We start from the raw sequence: 18,274 nt of genomic DNA on the forward strand, positions 1-18,274 counted from the left end.
TATTGGGCTCTATGAACAGACAGGTGGAATAGACACTTTCACATATATGGACCTTATGCATAAACTGATTAGAGAATGAACTGATCCACTGGGTCTTCTACTTTTTCCCATTGAACTTTATGAGCGACTTCTGCTGAAATCTACAATTCAATATAATGAATAGTATATATATATGAATAGTATACAGCCGGTTACGTCTTGTGTGTTTATAGAATATGCTTCACGTAACCAGAGGTTTGTTGTTGTTTTGAGGGTTTCCTATAATAGGCATCTAGCTGGCCACTGTGAGAACAGGATTCTGTTCTAGGTGGGATTCAGCAGGGCTCTTCTCAGCGGCGTAGTTAGCCGCTCGGGTGCCGAGTGCGGAATGTGTGCCCTGCAAGCTGCCCATGGGGGTGCGGCATGCTGCGTGGAGCCTCTCCGCCACCTCCCCTCAGCTGTAGGGTGGCGGAGGGACAGGCAGAGGACAGGCGCAAGTCCCACACTGCCATTTCAGGCAGCACAGAGCATGCAGGCCCCCAAGCCACCATGTCACTCCCAGGAGAGACACGTGGCTCAGGCACGCTGCAGGCCCCGCGGTAAGTGTCGGCCCCTGCAGTGTGGCGCCCAGTGCATAGCTGTCAACCGTCCCTTATTTGGCGGGAAACTCCCTTATCCCAGGGCCGTGTCCCTCTGCTGTCCCTTATTGATGATGTCCCTTAAATTTCCCGGGTTTCATGCTCGCCCGGCTCGGGGTCCTCCACCTCGAGAGAGAGCGCGCACAAGCTGCCGCATCTCCGTCTCTTCCTTTCCCCCCTCAGGGACGCATTGTGAGGAGATGGGTGGCGGCGGGCGGGCAGGCAGCCCCTCTCTTGCGAGATTTCTGCTGCGCTGCTAGGGGAAGCTGGAGGCGGCAGCGGAGGATGAGGAGGCGGCCTGAGGGAGGAGGAAGAGGAGGGGATGGGGAGGGACACAGAAGGGCGGCGCTTCAGGGCCGCGGTGGCGCCACAACCGCCTCATGCCGGGCTTGCGGGCGGCGTGGGCAAGAGTCTCTCTCCCTCTCGTGTGGGGAAGGGCCGATGGAACTCCTCGCGCCAGGACGACGGCAGCCCCGACGTGCTGCTTAGCATACCCTCCAACCAGTGCAGCATCTTAATGTAGTGATTTCCCCCTCTGAATCCCTTTCATAACTCTATTTTTATAAATCATTTGTCCATCCATCGTTCCAATTTTTACTACAAGTTTTCTGTCAACCCTACCAATGTATGTAACTCTTGACAATAGCTTTTCAACTAAATTATAAACTTTCCCCATTCTTTATTAAAGAGGTCCTCTTCCTGGTTTCTAATTCTGCCTGTAAGCTTTGCCATCTGGACGTCGTTCATCAGTTTTGTCTTCCACTCTTCTTTGGTGGGAGTTGTAGACCCTTAGGATCATCTAGTCCAACCCCCTGCAAAACACAGTCAGTCGCAGTAAAAGCAGCATGGCTCCATCAGTGCGGGATTTCTGTATAAGCTAAGCAAAATCCCTTATTTTGGCTGCTGATCCCTTATTTTTGAGGCTGCTGGTCCCTTATTTTCAAATCTGTAAGTTGACAGCTATGGCCCTGTGCCAGCCGCGTTTTGTAACGTTTGTTGACTGAACTCCAAAGTTTTGTGAGCCCATTAAAAACAACAAGAACCCTCATATTTTTGTCATTTTGTTACCCCCCCCTCAATGATGGCACTCGGGGCGGCCCGCACCCCCCCTTCCTCCGCCACTGGCTCCTCTTGTATTCTAGGTCAGCTCTTTTAAGAGTGGGGGCATATCCACACTGGTGCTTGTTTTTTGCAGTTGTACTAAGGGAGCTGGGCATGTTTAGCCTGGAGAAGAGGAGGTTAAGGGGTGATATGATAGCCATGAGGATGTCACATAGAGGAGGGAGAAAGGTTGTTTTCTGCTGCTCCAGAGAAGTGGACACGGAGCAATGGATCCAAACTACAAGAAAGAAGATTCCACCTAAACATTAGGAAGAACTTCCTGACAGTAAGAGCTGTTCGACAGTGGAATTTGCTGCCAAGGAGTGTGGTGGAGTCTCCTTCTTTGGAGGTCTTTAAGCAGAGGCTTGAAAACCATTTGTCAGGAGTGCTCTGATGGTGTTTCCTGCTTGGCAGGGGGTTGGACTCGATGGCCCTTGTGGTCTCTTCCAACTCTATGATTCTATGATTCTACTCACACAGCACCTCAGCTGCCTGTAGCCCACATCAACAGCAGGCTGCAAAATGGCGAAATTAAGGGGGAAAAATCATTCATAAGAAATTCCCATCGTGAAAAAAAGATTTTAAGTGCTTATGCTCACAATGTTAAGTAAATAAACCAGAAAACAACACTTGCAATTGTAAGTATCTTATTTTCCCTTCTTTTAACAATTTCAATGTGGGGGGGGGGTGACAAGAAATTTTCCCCACTGGGTACCACCTGACCTTCCTACGCCACTGGATACATGAAATACTATGCGAAAGCGAAGGTTTGCTCTTGAAAAGACTCTTTAGAGACTGAGAAATGAAATGAGAGGCGAAATTACATTCAACTTTCCTTTTTTATTTTGAGGCCAGGCAAAGAAAGGCAAAGCGGTGTTGGTTTGTTTCACATCTTTTAACAGCCGCAGCTGCCAAGCAAACATAATAATAATACAGAAACTAGGAGATAAAGAAGCTTTTCCTCAAAATATCAAATCGTGTAAACGTATAGCTTGTGAAATCAGCAGGAATAATAGCAATCATAAAAAAAGATTTAAAGAAAAAGTTTAAGCTTTTAAAATCCTGGCTATAAAATTGCATAAGAGCTGAATGTTAAAAGACTGGGCAAGTTTACAACAATACATCTTTGTAAAAACTCAATAAATTATATATATTTATATATAACGCTTATATATTTATAATATCTAAATGAACTCAGGCACACATTTGTACATTGTTCTGGATTGAACAGCGACTCTTCAGATTCTTGGAATGTACAAAACTAGCATACACTGTAGGAAAATACAATAATTCTTTATTGCAAAAAGTAGTTATCTATATAAATCTATATATATATATATATTTATTTAAAAAAACACTCTTTGAAACTTCACTATAAATTAACTATTTTGATAAAATCCTTATTATAGAATGAGTACCAAACTGGAATGGGGACTAACTTGTTACTTCAGTGAAATTTACGATCTGGAGATGGAGGAAACATCTCAGGATCACTATAGACATCTTTCTCTGTGGTGGGAAGAGTTAAAAGGTCCTAGCATTTACAATTCTATTGGTCTTATTCCATTTTGCATGTCTCCTGGTTATCGAAAGTGCTTTGACAGAATCGTCTAGCACACATAGTTTTTCAATGTACAACACAGGGCGCTATTGCCATTCCACCCCACCCTTCCAAACGAAATGTTAGGCTCAAAGACTACAATCAAACTTTCCCTACTTATAATTTAAATATTATTTTATCCCCATTTCTCCAGCAGGAAAATATAAATGGGACTGGTAAGAGGGGGGCGGGGAGGGAACCCTCAAACACACACATCATTTGCTGTCAACTTTCAGCTTCGCTGCATACCTGTCATCAAGTCCACCACAAAGAACACCTTCATTCAAAAAATATAAAAAATGCACTCGCTCCCACCCCCTCCCTTAATGCACAGTGGTAAAAGCGATGAAAGATTTCTTAGTTCTTACACAGAAGTAAAAAAAATCTCTGCTGCCATCTGTTTGGATTTAACACTAATGTATTACAGAATGCATATATACTTACTGCAACCTAGGGAAAACTTGTTTGTTTTATTTGAAAAGAAAAATCTAGTATTAACAGTGATTTGTTATACGACTGTACAACTATACATTCTTTTAATATTTCCCACAAACTCAGAAGAAAAAATATTGATTAATTTATCTTTCCATACTTTCAATAAGTTAAAACCTCAGATTTTGTGAAAAAATTAATGTATACATTAACACTAAACAATTTAAACCGAGGAACAGAATATGTTAATATCTATAAATAATTTTACAAATATACATGATGTTAAAATATATTTTTTTTAAACACAAGAAAGCAGGCGAGATAAAAAAACAACCACCCTCTTAAATCAGTATGTTCTAGATAGAAAGGTTTGAGACTTGGAGAAGTTCTTTTTCCGCCTGGCTAGCGGCTGCATTAATAGTTTCCACACACACACATAAAAACAACGCGAGCGAATAGGAACTTTTTGTGATACGTTAAAAGGAGCTTTGTTTACAGGTACCCGTAATTACGTTCTCCAAGTATCTGCTGGTAGAGGAAAAGAACCTTTGGGGGAAAAGGTTGTGGGAATTCGTTGCGAGAAATTTGACGCCCCATTGTAGAATTTCTAAACACACTGGAAAGTCGGAAAATAAATAGAGCACGTAGCAAGATTTGGGTCCAACACTGCTTACAATATATAAGCAACCCGCTGGAAAAATATAGAACAAGTTCACCACAATGCAATCATACACAAAAAGTGACACCCCCCCGTTGTTGTTTTTTTAAATTACACCTTGCAACACCTCCAGTCAAGTTCTTTCCTGTCTGCATATATTATTTTAATCTGTTCCTGAATCTAGTGCAAGAGACAGCTAATTCTTCACCGTGGCCAATCCAAGGCAACTTTTTAAGTGGACTAATACTTTTTAAGAGTGACGAACTCTTCAGAATGGCTTTCAAATTCCTCCAAAGCGGATGGTGAATATATATCTATATATTCCCAAAGATATATACATAAATGTATGAATCCCTGCAGGCAATGGGGCTTCCGAGCTCCACCCAAAAGATTAATGTGATGATTGCATTCTGAAAAGGAATTCCTACATTCTTTACATGCTTTTCTCTTTAAAAGATGGGCAAAAAACCCCCACTTCCCACCCTGGTACTGCAGGCACAGGAAAATCACAGTGGAAATCTGATTGGAGGCTGCGGGTTTGGCACCCTCTAGATAAGGCATTGTCTGCCTGGATGCTGCTAACCTGCACAAAATTCGTTCCTTCAGACCAAGCAGTGCTGGCGCTGGTTCCTTTTTTCAAATAACAAAACGGGGGGAATTTGTACGGCTTCGCGGCAAGACAAATCTTCTGTGCCACGGAGCAGAGTCATGAAATCCTCCCTCAGGTTTTTCTCCCGGACTTCCCCCAAAACGTACATTCACGAGTCTCTTCCTTGTGGGTGTCTGCCATCATGTCCTGACGATGCCGTTTCCTTGCTGTTTGGGAAGACAGGGTTCATCGGAGAGAAGGTCGTGTGCAAATACAGAGTCGTCTCCTGAAGAGCAGGCACTCTGGGTATCCTGGTCCGTAGGCGAATATTGCTCAAAAGGCACTGACAGGTCAATGTACTCCTGCAAGAAGAACAATGGCACGGTTAATAAGAGAGGGAGAAATCGGTGACTCTTTCGTAGCGCTACCTCATGCCTTAGGTTAGAACTGGGAGTTCCACGTCTTGGTTGCAAAATACCCTGGTCTCTGCCCATGAAGATCTGTGGTGAGGGCTGCTATGATTCCAAGCACCGGTAGTGGTTGCATTGCTGACCTCATTTCCCACGATGCCACACGCGTACCAGAGCAGCGCACGGAAATGCCGTTTACCTTCCCGCCGGAGCGGTACCGGTTTATCTACTTGCACTTTGACGTGCTTTCAAACTGCTAGGCTGGCAGGAGCAGGGACCGAGCAACGGGAGCTCACCCCGTCACAGGGATTCGAACCGCCAACCTTCTGATTAGCAAGTCCTAGGCTCTGTGGTTTAACCCACAGCGCCACCCGCGTCCCTTCTATGTTTGTATTGACTTATGGGAACCATTGGAAATGAATATGAGAAGCATATGAGATGATCAGGTCCCCTCCGACCTCAGAGCATGGTGAAGTCTCCCTGAAAAATTTATAATTTGGCATAATATTTGGATTGTTTAATTACTGAATAATTTGTATAATTCGGAATGTATGATGTGTTTTGATTGGAATGTTAAAATGGAAAAATTAATAAATATTATTAAAACACACACAACTGTATTTAATTTGTGACGTTTCAATGTTGTGTAATGGCAATGCAAACATATCCTCTCCGAGTTATAATGAAACTTAAAAGTGAAAGAAAGAAAAATGTATTATCTGTGGGGCTGACTGCTAACATATTTACTCCCTTCACACGGTCTAGAGCACTGTAAGACTCACACATGTTTGAATAAAGCATCTAAACTTTGAGAGGCAGGTGCAAATTAGTCCCAGCGTGCCAGAAAGTAAGGCAATACTCACATCAGTTGAGGTCACTATCAGGACTCTATCCAGGTCTTCAACTAGTTGCTTAAAGGTTGGCCGCTGGGAAGGCACAGCATGCCAGCACTCCCTCATAATCATGTACCTGAGGAAAGGGAGAATATAGGGCAAATGTTTAGGAAGTACAAGGGCATTCGCCAGTGGCTGGGGTTGTGCTTGCTGCAGATGGGATTCCAAAATCTTACACTCAAAAAGAAACGGAAGGCCGTGAAACCCAAGCTTGAGCCAAACGCTACCCTACGAAACAGCAGCGAGAGATATAAAACGGACAAAAGGACTGGAACGGTTCCTTGTTTTTATGCATGCATGTGCACACACACGGCCAGACTTTCTAATGATTCACCAAAGAGCGGTCGGCTTAAAATGAAAGGAAATAAAAGAGTTTCAATCACTCATTGCTACTCATCACTGTGAAGCTGAAGGGAGACAAACCGAGGCCAGAGTCCAAGAGCCCCTGAGAGGCTGCCTGCCTTTCCCCTGGGAATATCATCCTGTCAGGAAGCAGACCAGCCTGGTCCCTTCCACTGATTGGAGAAGGAGTAGCTGCACCAATGTTTTCTTTCCTCCTCCCTCCCCACTTTTTTCATTTCTATTGTGTGCTTTGGTTTGTTCTCACGGCTCACAATCATTCCATGTGCATTCAAAATCCAACTAAGCCTGGTGGAAAATAGGTTTGTGATGCTCACTATGCCATGACTGAGAGTTGGGCTGGACCCAAAGTGGAGTCAAGACAAACCAGCCAACTATAGAAACGGCAGTTGCGAGTAAGTCTGCCTTATAGTATTTTATTGAAGGCATCAGCTGCAGTTTCTATGGTTGGTTGGCTGACTTCACCCTACTTTTGAGTCTAGCCCAACTCTCAATCATGGCATAGCAATAGCCTTACGTGGCTATCAAAACATCAAGAAACCTTTACTGTGTGTGTGTGCACACATGAATAATAATAATAATAATAAATTTTATTTATATCCCACCCTCCCCAGCCTTAGCCGGGCTCAGGGCGGCTAACAACAATAAAACAGTACAAAAGTACAGCATAAACAACACTCTAAAATAATTCATTCTAAAATTAATTAATTCAAGCCACTGGCAGCCATTGGGCCAGAGCTCAGCGAAGATTGCCGAAGGAGGGGCCTGGTGGAACAGCTCTGTCTTGCAGGCCCTGCGGAAAGATGTCAAGTCCCGCAGGGCCCTGGTCTCTTGTGACAGAGCGTTCCACCAGATCGGAGCCACAGCCGAAAAGGCCCTGGCTCTCGTTGAGGCCAGCCTAACTTCTCTGTGGCCTGGGACCTTCAAGATGTTTTTATTTGAAGACCGTAAGTTTCTCTGTGGGGCATACCAGGAGAGGCGGTCCCGTAGGTACGAGGGTCCTAAGCCGTATAGGGCTTTAAAGGTTAAAACCAGCACCTTAAACCTGATCCTGTACTCCACCGGGAGCCAGTGCAGCTGGTATAGCACCGGGTGAATGTGATCTCGCAGCGAAGACCTTGTAAGGAGTCTCGCTGCAGCATTCTGCACCCGCTGGAGTTTCTGGGTCAGTCTCAAGGGCAGCCCCACGTAGAGCGGGTTACAATAATCCAGTCTGGAGGTGACCGTCGCGTGGATCACAGTGGCTAGGTCAGGGCGAGAGAGGTAAGGAAAGCAAGAGGAAGGCCCTTCATAACAGGGATTGATGAACAGCGTTTGGTAGAGGTGACACCAAGAGATACACACACAAAGAGAGAGAATGTGGGACTGAAGCAGTTGAATTAAAGACAACCCCTTCTGCTCAGACTCAGAAACACGTCTTACAAAAATGGAAGTTCTTTCCAGACAACTTACAAATCATGGGTGCAGTTTGCTGGCTTGTCCATGCGATGGCCTTCCTTTAGAAGCTTGAAGAGTTCCTCAACTGGAATTCCTGGATAGGGGGAGCCTCCCAAAGTGAAGATCTCCCATAGCAGCACTCCGAAGGACCATCTGGGAACCAAAGGTTTTAGAATTCAATGAGACTTTGGGGAAAGGAGATGGAGGCGGGGGCTTCCGTTTTGTTTCTGGGCAGCCATGCACAGCTAACAAGTCATCAATAGAATGACTAATTGCCTGAGCCATTTTATTTTTTTACTAGGCACTTGCAGATCTCTGTTGAGGCAGCTCAATAGAAATCCCAGACACCTAGTCTGAAATTAAGATGAGCATTTAATCAGGTAGCTGACAGCCTGTCTATTACTCTTTGTTAAGTTTTCCACTACATCGGTGAATTCAAAATTATTCATGCACATATTGACAAGATCCCGTCTCAGCTTGGCGTTACAATTGTTCCCATGACTTTGTGTTTCGCTTTTTTTTTTGCTTTCGCTGTTTAAAACCGCGGGCAGTGCTTACACATCACTCTGGTGCGTATACACACGGTCAAACAATGCTTCTGGAGCCATCCATTTCACAGGCAGTCGACCCTGTAATTTCGGGAGATGAAAAGGAAAGATCCATCAGCAATTTCACCCAGCCATTCTGGCACCAACTGAACATTCAACTATAATCCAGTCTGAAACATTTTCCTTAGTGACCAGGCCAAACAAATAATGAACATGGGTGAACTGATCAAGCTATTTGACCCCCACAGTCCACATTTACTTTCTCTTCATACTAATTGCATCCTTCAGTGCAAGGTGTTTAGTGCCCTGAAGTCATATGACATCCCTCACCTCAAGGGGTCATGGGAGAAGGCTTTGCCCACTATGCTGTCTCTGCTGTCCTTCTCTCCTAACCCTCTGACCACACTCTTTCCCTCCTCCCTGACACAGGCAGTGTAGAGACAAAGGCTTCGCAGCCACAAACACAACACAGTATGAGATGGTACAGAGGTACCTTGGTTTTCAAACAGAATGCGTTCCGGGAATCCGTTTGACTCCCAGAACCCTTTGAAAACCAAAACGCAGCTTCTGATTGGCTGCAGGAATGTCCTGCAGCCAATCGGAAGCTGCACCGGACATTCAGCTTCCGAAAATCATTCAAAAACTGGAACACTCTTCCGGGTTTCGATCGTTCGGGAGCCGATTTGTTCAGGAACCAAGGCGTTTGGCTTCTAAGATACAACTGTATTTGAGTACAGCGCAGTGTTAGGAACGCAGATATATAAGCTAGACGCTAAATGGGTCCTTAGACCAAGGTTACAGTCTCCAGAACAGAATGCCTAGTTGCCATTTTGGGGTAAGTCTTATTTTTCAAATGATGGTCTGACTGTGATTAATTCTCAGTTAAACGTCCGGCTATTTCAGATGACTACCTTGAGCTAGGTTAAGAACTTCAAGAACTTGAAGAAAAGTCACTTGGTCCAGGGACAGTCCACATATATATTGGCCTGTTCCTACCTCTTTTTCTTAATGGTGACACGGACCATTCATAGTGTAGGAATATTCTTCACAACTGTGAGCAGGGTGGGGTAAGTGAAGACAAGCTACAACAATTAACTATAATCTCATTCACTGAAAAAAGCATTTTGGTTCCTGAAATTCATTCCAATTGTGCCACACTTTTAACATTTGAAAAAAAGCTACCAGTCTGCGCAACCTTGAGTACGCCCAGAAAAAAAAGCACTGAGTATTTGCCGAGTACAGCTATACCTATTGCCAGATGCAGCCGAGACTGCGACTACTTCTCTGTTAAAATGAATAAATCACATGGCTGAAGAAGTTTGACTTTTGAATAATTCCTTTGTTAGATCCCTTTTCTGCTTGTGGTATATATATATATTAATTCTCAGCTTTTGTCAGAAATGTTTTTCTGAAAGTTGGGATAGTTTTTAGTTGAAGAATAAATGTGTTATTTCTAGCCTATCCTGTTCAAAATACTGAACAAAATTAGATTGGGTTTTGTTTGCGGACTTGAAACTGAAAGGTGTCCAGAATGTGTGTAACAAGTTGTATTAATCTCTCTCTCAGAAGCCAGCTGAGTTATTGACTTACAAAACAGAAAACAGTGAACATTCAAGTAAAACCCACTTTCACTTGAATCGCTAAAAAAGAATGCAATGCAAAGCTATTTAATGCCCACAAGATGTCCAGCTCTTTAAGTAACCACAATAGCTTCATGTTTGAGAGCTTTTCACTCACATTGGTTGTCTTCTTGTAATAATCAATGTTGTGAACATCTCTGGCAAGGCCAAAGTCAGCTATCTTCATCACATTGTCTTCCGTGACCAAAACATTTCTAGCTGCCAAGTCCCTATGGATACACTGAAAAAGAATGGGGGGAGGGGGGGGACCCAAGAAACGTGCATTAATTAAGATGTTTACAAAATGAAATAACGAGCATGTATTGTTTATGAGCCGCTGCATCATCTAAATTCTAAGTTCAAGGCAGAATGAACTGCTTTGTAGCAACCCTGTTTGTTGTTAGGAGGTTGGTAGCTGAGGTTGGTGATCTTCCTTGCTCTTTTCTTTTGCACCTTCAACCATGAGAGAGTTGAGGGGAATTGCAAAAGGTTGCAAGTATCAGCGAGGGGTGGGCTTTGCAAAGTCTTCCTGCCCTCCCCCTTTCAACCTCTGATGCTGGGATTTTGACAGGTGGGCAGGGCAACCCACCAATCATGTGAGGTCACAATAACACCACATTATTGACATGTGGATTGCCCCACCCATCTGTTAATGTTGACCTATGAAGAGAGAGCCAAAAAGGTTCCTGGGCCGTGTTCAGAAAGTGGTGTTGGGGGATGAGTGTTCAGACCCCTGGGCTCTCACTTGTGGGGTGCCTCAGGGTTCTGCCCTCTCCCCCATGCTTTTCAACATCTACATGCTGGGAGAGATAATCAGGGGGTTTGGGCTGGGTGTTCGTCAGTGTGCAGATGATACCCAGCTCTACCTCTCTTTCAAATCTGAACCAGCGAAGGTGGTGAAGGTCTTGTGTAAGTGTCTGGAGGCGGTTGGAGGATGGATGGCGGCTAAAAGATTGAGGTTGAATCCTGACATGACTGAAGTACTGTTTTTGGGAGACAGGGGGCGGGTGGGTGTGGGGGATTCCCTGGTCCTGATTGGAGTAACTGTGCCCCTGAAGGACCAGGTGCGCAGCATGGGAGTAATTTTGGACTCACAGTTGTCCATGGAGGCGCAGGTTAATTCTGTGTCCAGGGCGGCTGTCTACCAGCTCCACCGCAGGCTGAGACCCTACCTGCCTGCGGACTGTCTTGCCAACGCGGTGCATGCTCTAGTTATCTCTCGCTTGGACTACTGCAATGCGCTCTATGTGGGGCTACCTTTGAAGGTGACCTGGAAACTACAACTAATCCAGAATGCGGCAGCTAGACTGGCAACTGGGGGCAGCCACCAAGACCACATAACACCGGTCTTGAAAGATGTACTTTGGCTCCCAGTACATTTCCAAGCACAATTCAAAGTGTTGGTGCTGACCTTTAAGCTCTAAATGGCCCCAGCCCAGTATACCTGAAGGAGGATCTCCACCCCCATCGTTCTGCCCAGACACTGAGGTCCAGCGCCGAGGGCCTTCTGGCGGTTCCCTTGCTGCAATAAGCCAAGTTACAGGGAACCAGGCAGAGGGCCTTCTCAGTAGTGGCGCCCTCCCTGTGGAACGCCCTCCCACCAGATGTCAAAGAGAAAAACAACTACCAGACTTCTAGAAGATATCTGAAGGCAGCCCTGTTTAGGGAAGCTTTTAATGTTTGACGGGCTATTGTATTTTAGTATTTTGTTGGAAGCTGCCCAGAATGGCTGGGGAATAAATTATTTATTATTATTATTATTATTATTATTCCTTGTACCTGGTCTAAGGGATTTGTGTTGGGGGGTTTTCCTCCCACAAGGTCTAGGGAGATGGAGGGCTGGGTGGAGTTGGCAAACAGGGGGACAACCCCTAGTTTCTTATAAAGCTGCATGCTACTTACTTTCTGAGATGCCAGGTACTCCATCCCTCGTGCCACCTGGTAGGCACAGGAGACTAAGTCTTTAAATGTTAACTGTTCCTCTGGCAGCTTGCAGGTATCGAAAGAGTAATCCATGCCAGGTGGCCGGCGGGCTCTAAGGTATTCTCGCAAGTTCCCCTTTGATGCATATTCCACCAGCACATAGAGAGGACCTGGAGTAAAAACAATATATTTTTATCCAAAACGAACTCTTTCCTACTGACAAGCTACCATTCTGATGAGTGGCAAGAAGATATTTCTGTATGTCTCCTGGCTTGTTCCTCCCCCTCTGAGTCCAGAAGGTAGGCACTTCTTCAGAAGAAGAGTGCTCCACCACCATCAGATGAAACACACACAAAACCCAGCAACAACGGTGCCAAAGTAGAGGGTGACAGTGTGGAGGTGGGTGGAAGCTCTGGGGGCCTTTCAAATATACCAGCAGCTCTGTATAGTTTGCTAGGTCCTGCCCACCTACCAAATTTAGTCCACCAAGGGATGGGGAGGTAACAATCTGGCCTGCCAGCCAGAAAAAGCCCCCTGCTCCTGGTCTATAGCAGAGGACTCAAAGCATCCATGAAACTCATTTAAGCCACTAAACAGAAGCCTATTTAGACTGTGGTAGATGACACTTGATGGCAGAAAGTGAGGAGGAATTAAAGAACCTTTTAATGAGGGTGAAAGAGGAGAGCGCAAAATATGGTCTGAAGCTCAACATCAAAACCCCCCCGAAGATCATGGCCACTGGGCCCATCACCTCCTGGCAAATAGAAGGGGAAGAAATGGAGGCAGTGAGAGATTTTACTTTCTTGGGCTCCATGATCACTGCAGATGGTGACAGCAGGCAGGAAATTAAAAGACACCTGCTTCTTGGGAGAAAAGCAATGACAAACCTAGACAGCATCTTAAAAAGCAGAGACATCACCTTGCCAACAAAGGTCCGTATAGTTAAAGCTATGGTTTTCCCAGTAGTGATGTATGGAAGTGAGAGCTGGACCATAAAGAAGGCTGATCGCCAAAGAATTGATGCTTTTGAATTATGGTGCTGGAGGAGACTCTTGAGAGTCCCATGGACTGCAAGAAGATCAAACCTATCCATTCTGAAGGAAATCAGCCCTGAGTGCTCACTGGAAGGACAGATCGTGAAGTTGAGGCTCCAATACTTTGGCCACCTCATGAGAAGAGAAGACTCCCTGGAAAAGACCCTGATGTTGGGAAAGATGGAGGGCACAAGGAGAAGGGGGCGACAGAGGATGAGATGGTTGGACAGTATTCTCGAAGCTACCAGCATGAGTTTGACCAAACTGTGGGAGGCAGTGGAAGACAGGAGTGCCTGGCGTGCTCTGGTCCATGGGGTCATGAAGAGTCGGACACGACTAAACCACTAAACAACAACAACAACAATCTGGCACGTCTCTTCCAGAATGGAAGACTTTCGGCTTCTCACAGAGATTGCAGCAAAGAGGCATGAGGGAGAGCTATAGATGCATGCAAATTGTAAACACTGAAAACAGACCAGGCAGTAGTATCAATAATATTCAATTATATGACCACCTTCATCAACCGCCACAACCATGAGCTCTGGGAACATACCATCCTGTGTGCAGGCCCCCAAGAGATTAATGATGTTCTTGTGCTTCCCAATCATCTTCATCATTTCCATTTCTGAGACTAAGTCAGAAAGATCTTTGTCCGTGGCGTCATCTATACAGGAAAGGGAAAAGAAGCAATCGGGAAAAGCAGAGTTTTATTATGTGCCATGGATGGAATTCACTCAGTGCCATACAGCCCATGTCTACTCAGACTTTGGCGCATATACTTCAAGAACACCCCAAGTCCTTCGTTTGCTGCTTTGCACTGGAACTGGCTGCACATATGACCAGTAACCTGTGTCCCCATGAGGTGCCTCTCATCCAAGCCAGGTACACCAACTTGGTGCAATAAAGGATGCTTCCAGATGTGGTCCTGCCAGCTAGGGATGATGGGGATTGTAGTTCAAAAACAGATGGAGTCCCAAGTTTGGGGAACTCTGGATTACACCATACAGTGGGCTCAGGTGCCTAGTAAGGCCTTCCAATAATTAAATAAAATTATTATTATTATTATGCCAAATTTAACCTGACTCTTCAGTGACATGCTTAAGCAGGAGAAGGAGCTGGACGAACACAGTCAAGTAGAGCTGCTCTTCTGCTTAAACACTGACAATGATTCAAAACTGTCACAACAGAAATAATATACAGTGGTACCTCGCAAGACGAATGCCTCGCAAGACGGAAAACTCGCAAGACGAAAGGTTTTTTGGTTTTTTGAGTTGCTTCGCAAGACGATTTCCCCTATGGGCTTGCTTCGCAAGACGGAAATGTCTTGCAAGTTTGTTTCCTTTTTCTTAACACCGTTAATACAGTTGCAACTTGACTTCGAGGAGCAACTCACAGAACGCGGTGTGGTAGCCTTTTTTGAGGTTTTTAAAGACTTTGGTGATTTTTGAAGCTTTTCCAAAACTTTTCCGAAACCGTGCTTCGCAAGACGAAAAAATCACAAGACGAAAAAACTCGCGGAACGAATTAATTCCGTCTTGCGAGGCACCACTGTAAGACTTCTGGTTGAAGGATGAGGAAAGCCACCAATTTGAATTAAATTATTCCTGCACCGCATACACCGCATACTATTTCCTCTCTATCTTATTTCCTCCCTTTCAGCAGCTTGAAAATAAATGCAGACATAAACAAGTGGGGCAAGAAGCAGCCATTGGGGCTTCTTTTCTTTTAAGACCATTTGTGAGGTGAAACTAGAGGAAGTGTCACAGAAGAACTAGAGGGTGTAGCCTGTGGCCTGACATAAGGTTATAAAGAGCTAGGACAGCTTGGCAAGGGGGTGGATAAGCTAAGCGAAGTCTGAGAGATGGCACAGCAGGCGGGAAACATAGCTGTCAACTTACAGATTTGAAAATAAGGGATCAGCAGCCAAAATAAGGGATTTTCCTAACACAGGTATGTTCAACTTCTGAGCCCCTCCGAGCCAAAGGCAGAAAGCCCAGCCAGCAGCCAAACAAAGCCTCAAGCGGTGGCTCCCACAGCGCAGCAACCCAGCAAAGGGGATGCAGCAAGGAAAACCACCGTCACCTCTCCGCTGGGAAGCGCTGAGCAAAGGCGAGTCCCCAGGCAACGCGGCCAATTTGATCGGCACAAGGCATGCAAGCTCCACCCCCAGTCATTCTTAGACTCCTTATTGGGTGAGCAACGCAGCCAAGCAACACAGTTGGAGCCTCCCTCCTCCCTGGCTGGCAGGGAGGGAGGGAGAGGAGCTGCTTCCTTTGAAACCCGGGAAATTTAAGGGACATCATCAATAAGGGACAGCAGCAGAACACGGCACTGGGATAAGGGACTTTCCTGCCAAATAAGGGACGGTTGACAGCTATGGGCAGGAAACCTGGGAGAAACCAATGCAGAGGAACCCAGGGGAGGGCTGAAAATCAGGGAAAATATGGAGAGCAGAGGCACGTGGGAGACTAGTTCTTGCCATTCTCTGTTCTCAGTACCTTTCAGCATCTTGACAGCGACAGTGATAGGCTTGTTCGGTTTCTCTTTATCGATCCCCATTGCTTCTGCCATTACCACTTGACCAAAGCAGCCTTCGCCCAATGGCTTTCCTAGAGTCAGGCTGAAGCAAAACACACAAGCAAAGACGTCAGCATGTAACTCGGGATGCTGTATGAAAGGTGGTATATTAAAGACCTAAATAAGAGTCAACCAGCTCAAAACTGCATTTTACTCACCGAGATCTTGCCAGTTCCCACTTAGGGTCAGCAGGCAGCTCAAGCTCTGAGACGTTTGCCAGGATTGGTCCATCACTGGAGGAAAGGCGGGTGATCCTGACTAGAGGAGTATTGGAATTCATGGAGGAGTTGGACTCCAAAGATACCTGCTTGAATACAGCAAAGGAGGTGTTATTGCCAACAGCTTCTATTAGCTAGCATATAAGGTCATAGAAAGAGAATAGCAAAAGGGCATTAGCTGAAGAGTCTTTGCTTCATTCAATAATCTGCAATATGGACACATGGTTCTTCCTCTCTTAATATGCAAATGTCAAGCTCATACTTTGGAGGATGGGTGGCGGCTAATGGATTGAAGTTGAATCCTGACAAGACAGAAGTACTGTTTTTTGGGGACAGGGGGTGGGCAGGTGTGGAGGACTCCCTGGTCCTGAATAGGGTAACTGTGCCCCTGAAGGACCAGGTGCGTAGCCTGGGAGTCATTTTGGACTCACAGCTGTCCATGGAGGCACAGGTCAATTCTGTATCCAGGGCAGCTGTCTACCAACTCCACCTGGTACGCAGGCTGAGACCTTACCTGCCCGCGGACTGTCTCGCCAGAGTGGTGCATGCTCTAGTTATCTCCCGCTTGGACTACTGCAATGCACTCTACTTGGGGCTACCTTTGAAGGTGACTTGGAAACTACAACTAATCCAGAATGTGGCAACTAGACTGGTGACTGAGGGCGGCCGCCGAGACCACATAACACCGGTCTTGAAAGACCTACATTGGCTCCCAGTACGTTTCCGAGCACAATTCAAAGTGTTGGTGTTGACCTTTAAAGCCCTAAATGGCCTCGGCCCAGTAGACCTGAAGGAGCGTCTCCACCCCCATCATTCTGCCTGGATGCTGAGGTCCAGCGCCGAGGGCCTTCTGGCGGTTCCCTCATTGTGAGAAGCAAAGCTACAGGGAACCAGGCAGAGGGCCTTCTCGGTAGTGACGCCCGTCCTGTGGAACACCCTCCCACCAGATGTCAAAGCAATAAGCAACTAACTGACATTCAGAAGACATCTTAAGGCAGCCCTGTTCAGGGAAGTTTTTAATGTGTGATATTTTAGTGTATTTTTGGTTTCTATGGAAGCCGCCTAGAGTGGCTGGGGAAACCCAGCCAGATGGGCGGGGTACAAATAATAAATTATTATTATTATTATTATTTGTCAGCACAGCTCCCAAATTCTGCAACGGTGTTTAGCTGACAGGGGAAATAGCTGCGACATGCAGACACGCAATATAATCTGTCTCATCTAACTGGAGTGAATCTGCTAACTCTTGGACATTATCAGCCTGCCAGAACCTAGGTCTGCTCCTCAAGCCATCTACCTCTGCCAGTGGCGATTCTATTGCTTCCCATTAAAGATCTCCCCACCTGAGAAAACATTTCCAGTGTATAAGAAAAACACATAGCCCAAGAGTGAGACTCCACACTTTCCCAAGACTTCATTGTTAGAGAAGTCACCACTTTTGACTCAGCTAATGCAGCAATGACTGAAGCTCAAACAAAGGTGAAACAAACGTCTAGCAAATGGAAAATTTCCCCCTTCAAGATCTGCCATCTCCCACACCAGGTGAGCCTTGACCTTCCCTGTGCCTCCAGTTTCTCTTGCTAGCACAGAACTATGCCAACATGAAAGGTCTACGCCTTTTTCTCAGCCAGCAGGTCTGTTTAACACACTATATAAATGTCAGACCTTAGCAGAACCAGATAAAGAAAACCGGGATCTATAAACCAGAACATTTTAAGTCACCACCAGATTTTCAGGCCATATTTTACACGCTTGTTTTGTTTTTAAATAATGAAAACAAAGATAAAATAGGTGGGTGAAACCATTTCCTGCTAACAGCGTTCAAAGATCTCACTTAGAGCTTCCAGAGACATAAATCACCAGGGCAAGTTTCTGATCTAGACAGAAGATTGCGAAGGGGAAGGAAAGATAATAAGGAAGGAATAGGAACCTTGTATCTACTTTCTGTTACCTGTCTCTTGAGTGGGAACTTGGAGACTTTCTGAACAGTAGTGGTGTTAATCGGTTTTTTGGAGGGCCTTTTAATTCTATAGATAACCACCACCACGGCCACCAAGATGAAAAGAACAAAGCCAGTCCCATAGCTGAGGATGCCTGCATAAAGGGAACTGGAATCGTCCACGGCAACTCGCTTTTCTGCTGCAGAGTAATAGAGATATGTTAGGAATCTGAATGGGAGACAGGCAATTCAATTCAGACAATACCTAGCAAATCTGGACCACACACCCCAAACACCCAGCAAAGTGTATGTTCTCCAG

At 45.5% G+C, this 18,274-nt stretch overlaps 1 protein-coding gene across 5 annotated transcripts in view; it reads right to left on the reverse strand.

Annotated features, from left to right (window-relative positions):
- Nucleotides 1–2,538: 2,538 nt before the first annotated feature.
- Nucleotides 2,539–18,274, reverse strand: part of FGFR3 (fibroblast growth factor receptor 3) — a 65,477-nt gene continuing 49,741 nt past the window's right edge. For 2 of the 5 annotated variants that reach the window (XM_028728854.2, XM_028728851.2), the window contains exons 9-18: nucleotides 17,968–18,155; nucleotides 15,957–16,102; nucleotides 15,720–15,841; nucleotides 13,775–13,885; nucleotides 12,167–12,357; nucleotides 10,383–10,505; nucleotides 8,656–8,726; nucleotides 8,113–8,250; nucleotides 6,271–6,376; nucleotides 2,539–5,359 (exon numbers count right to left, since the gene is read on the reverse strand). In XM_028728854.2, the coding sequence (XP_028584687.2) occupies nucleotides 5,198–5,359; nucleotides 6,271–6,376; nucleotides 8,113–8,250; nucleotides 8,656–8,726; nucleotides 10,383–10,505; nucleotides 12,167–12,357; nucleotides 13,775–13,885; nucleotides 15,720–15,841; nucleotides 15,957–16,102; nucleotides 17,968–18,155 (1,358 nt within the window). In that variant the 3' untranslated portion in view covers nucleotides 2,539–5,197. Of the gene's footprint in view, nucleotides 5,360–6,270; nucleotides 6,377–8,112; nucleotides 8,251–8,655; nucleotides 8,727–10,382; nucleotides 10,506–12,166; nucleotides 12,358–13,774; nucleotides 13,886–15,719; nucleotides 15,842–15,956; nucleotides 16,106–17,967; nucleotides 18,156–18,274 lie in introns of all 5 variants that reach the window. The other 3 variants (XM_028728852.2, XM_028728849.2, XM_077930717.1) reach the window with 2 other exon arrangements.

This window comes from Podarcis muralis, chromosome 6 (assembly GCF_964188315.1).
Source record: "Podarcis muralis chromosome 6, rPodMur119.hap1.1, whole genome shotgun sequence".
NCBI classification, from domain to species: domain Eukaryota; kingdom Metazoa; phylum Chordata; class Lepidosauria; order Squamata; family Lacertidae; genus Podarcis; species Podarcis muralis.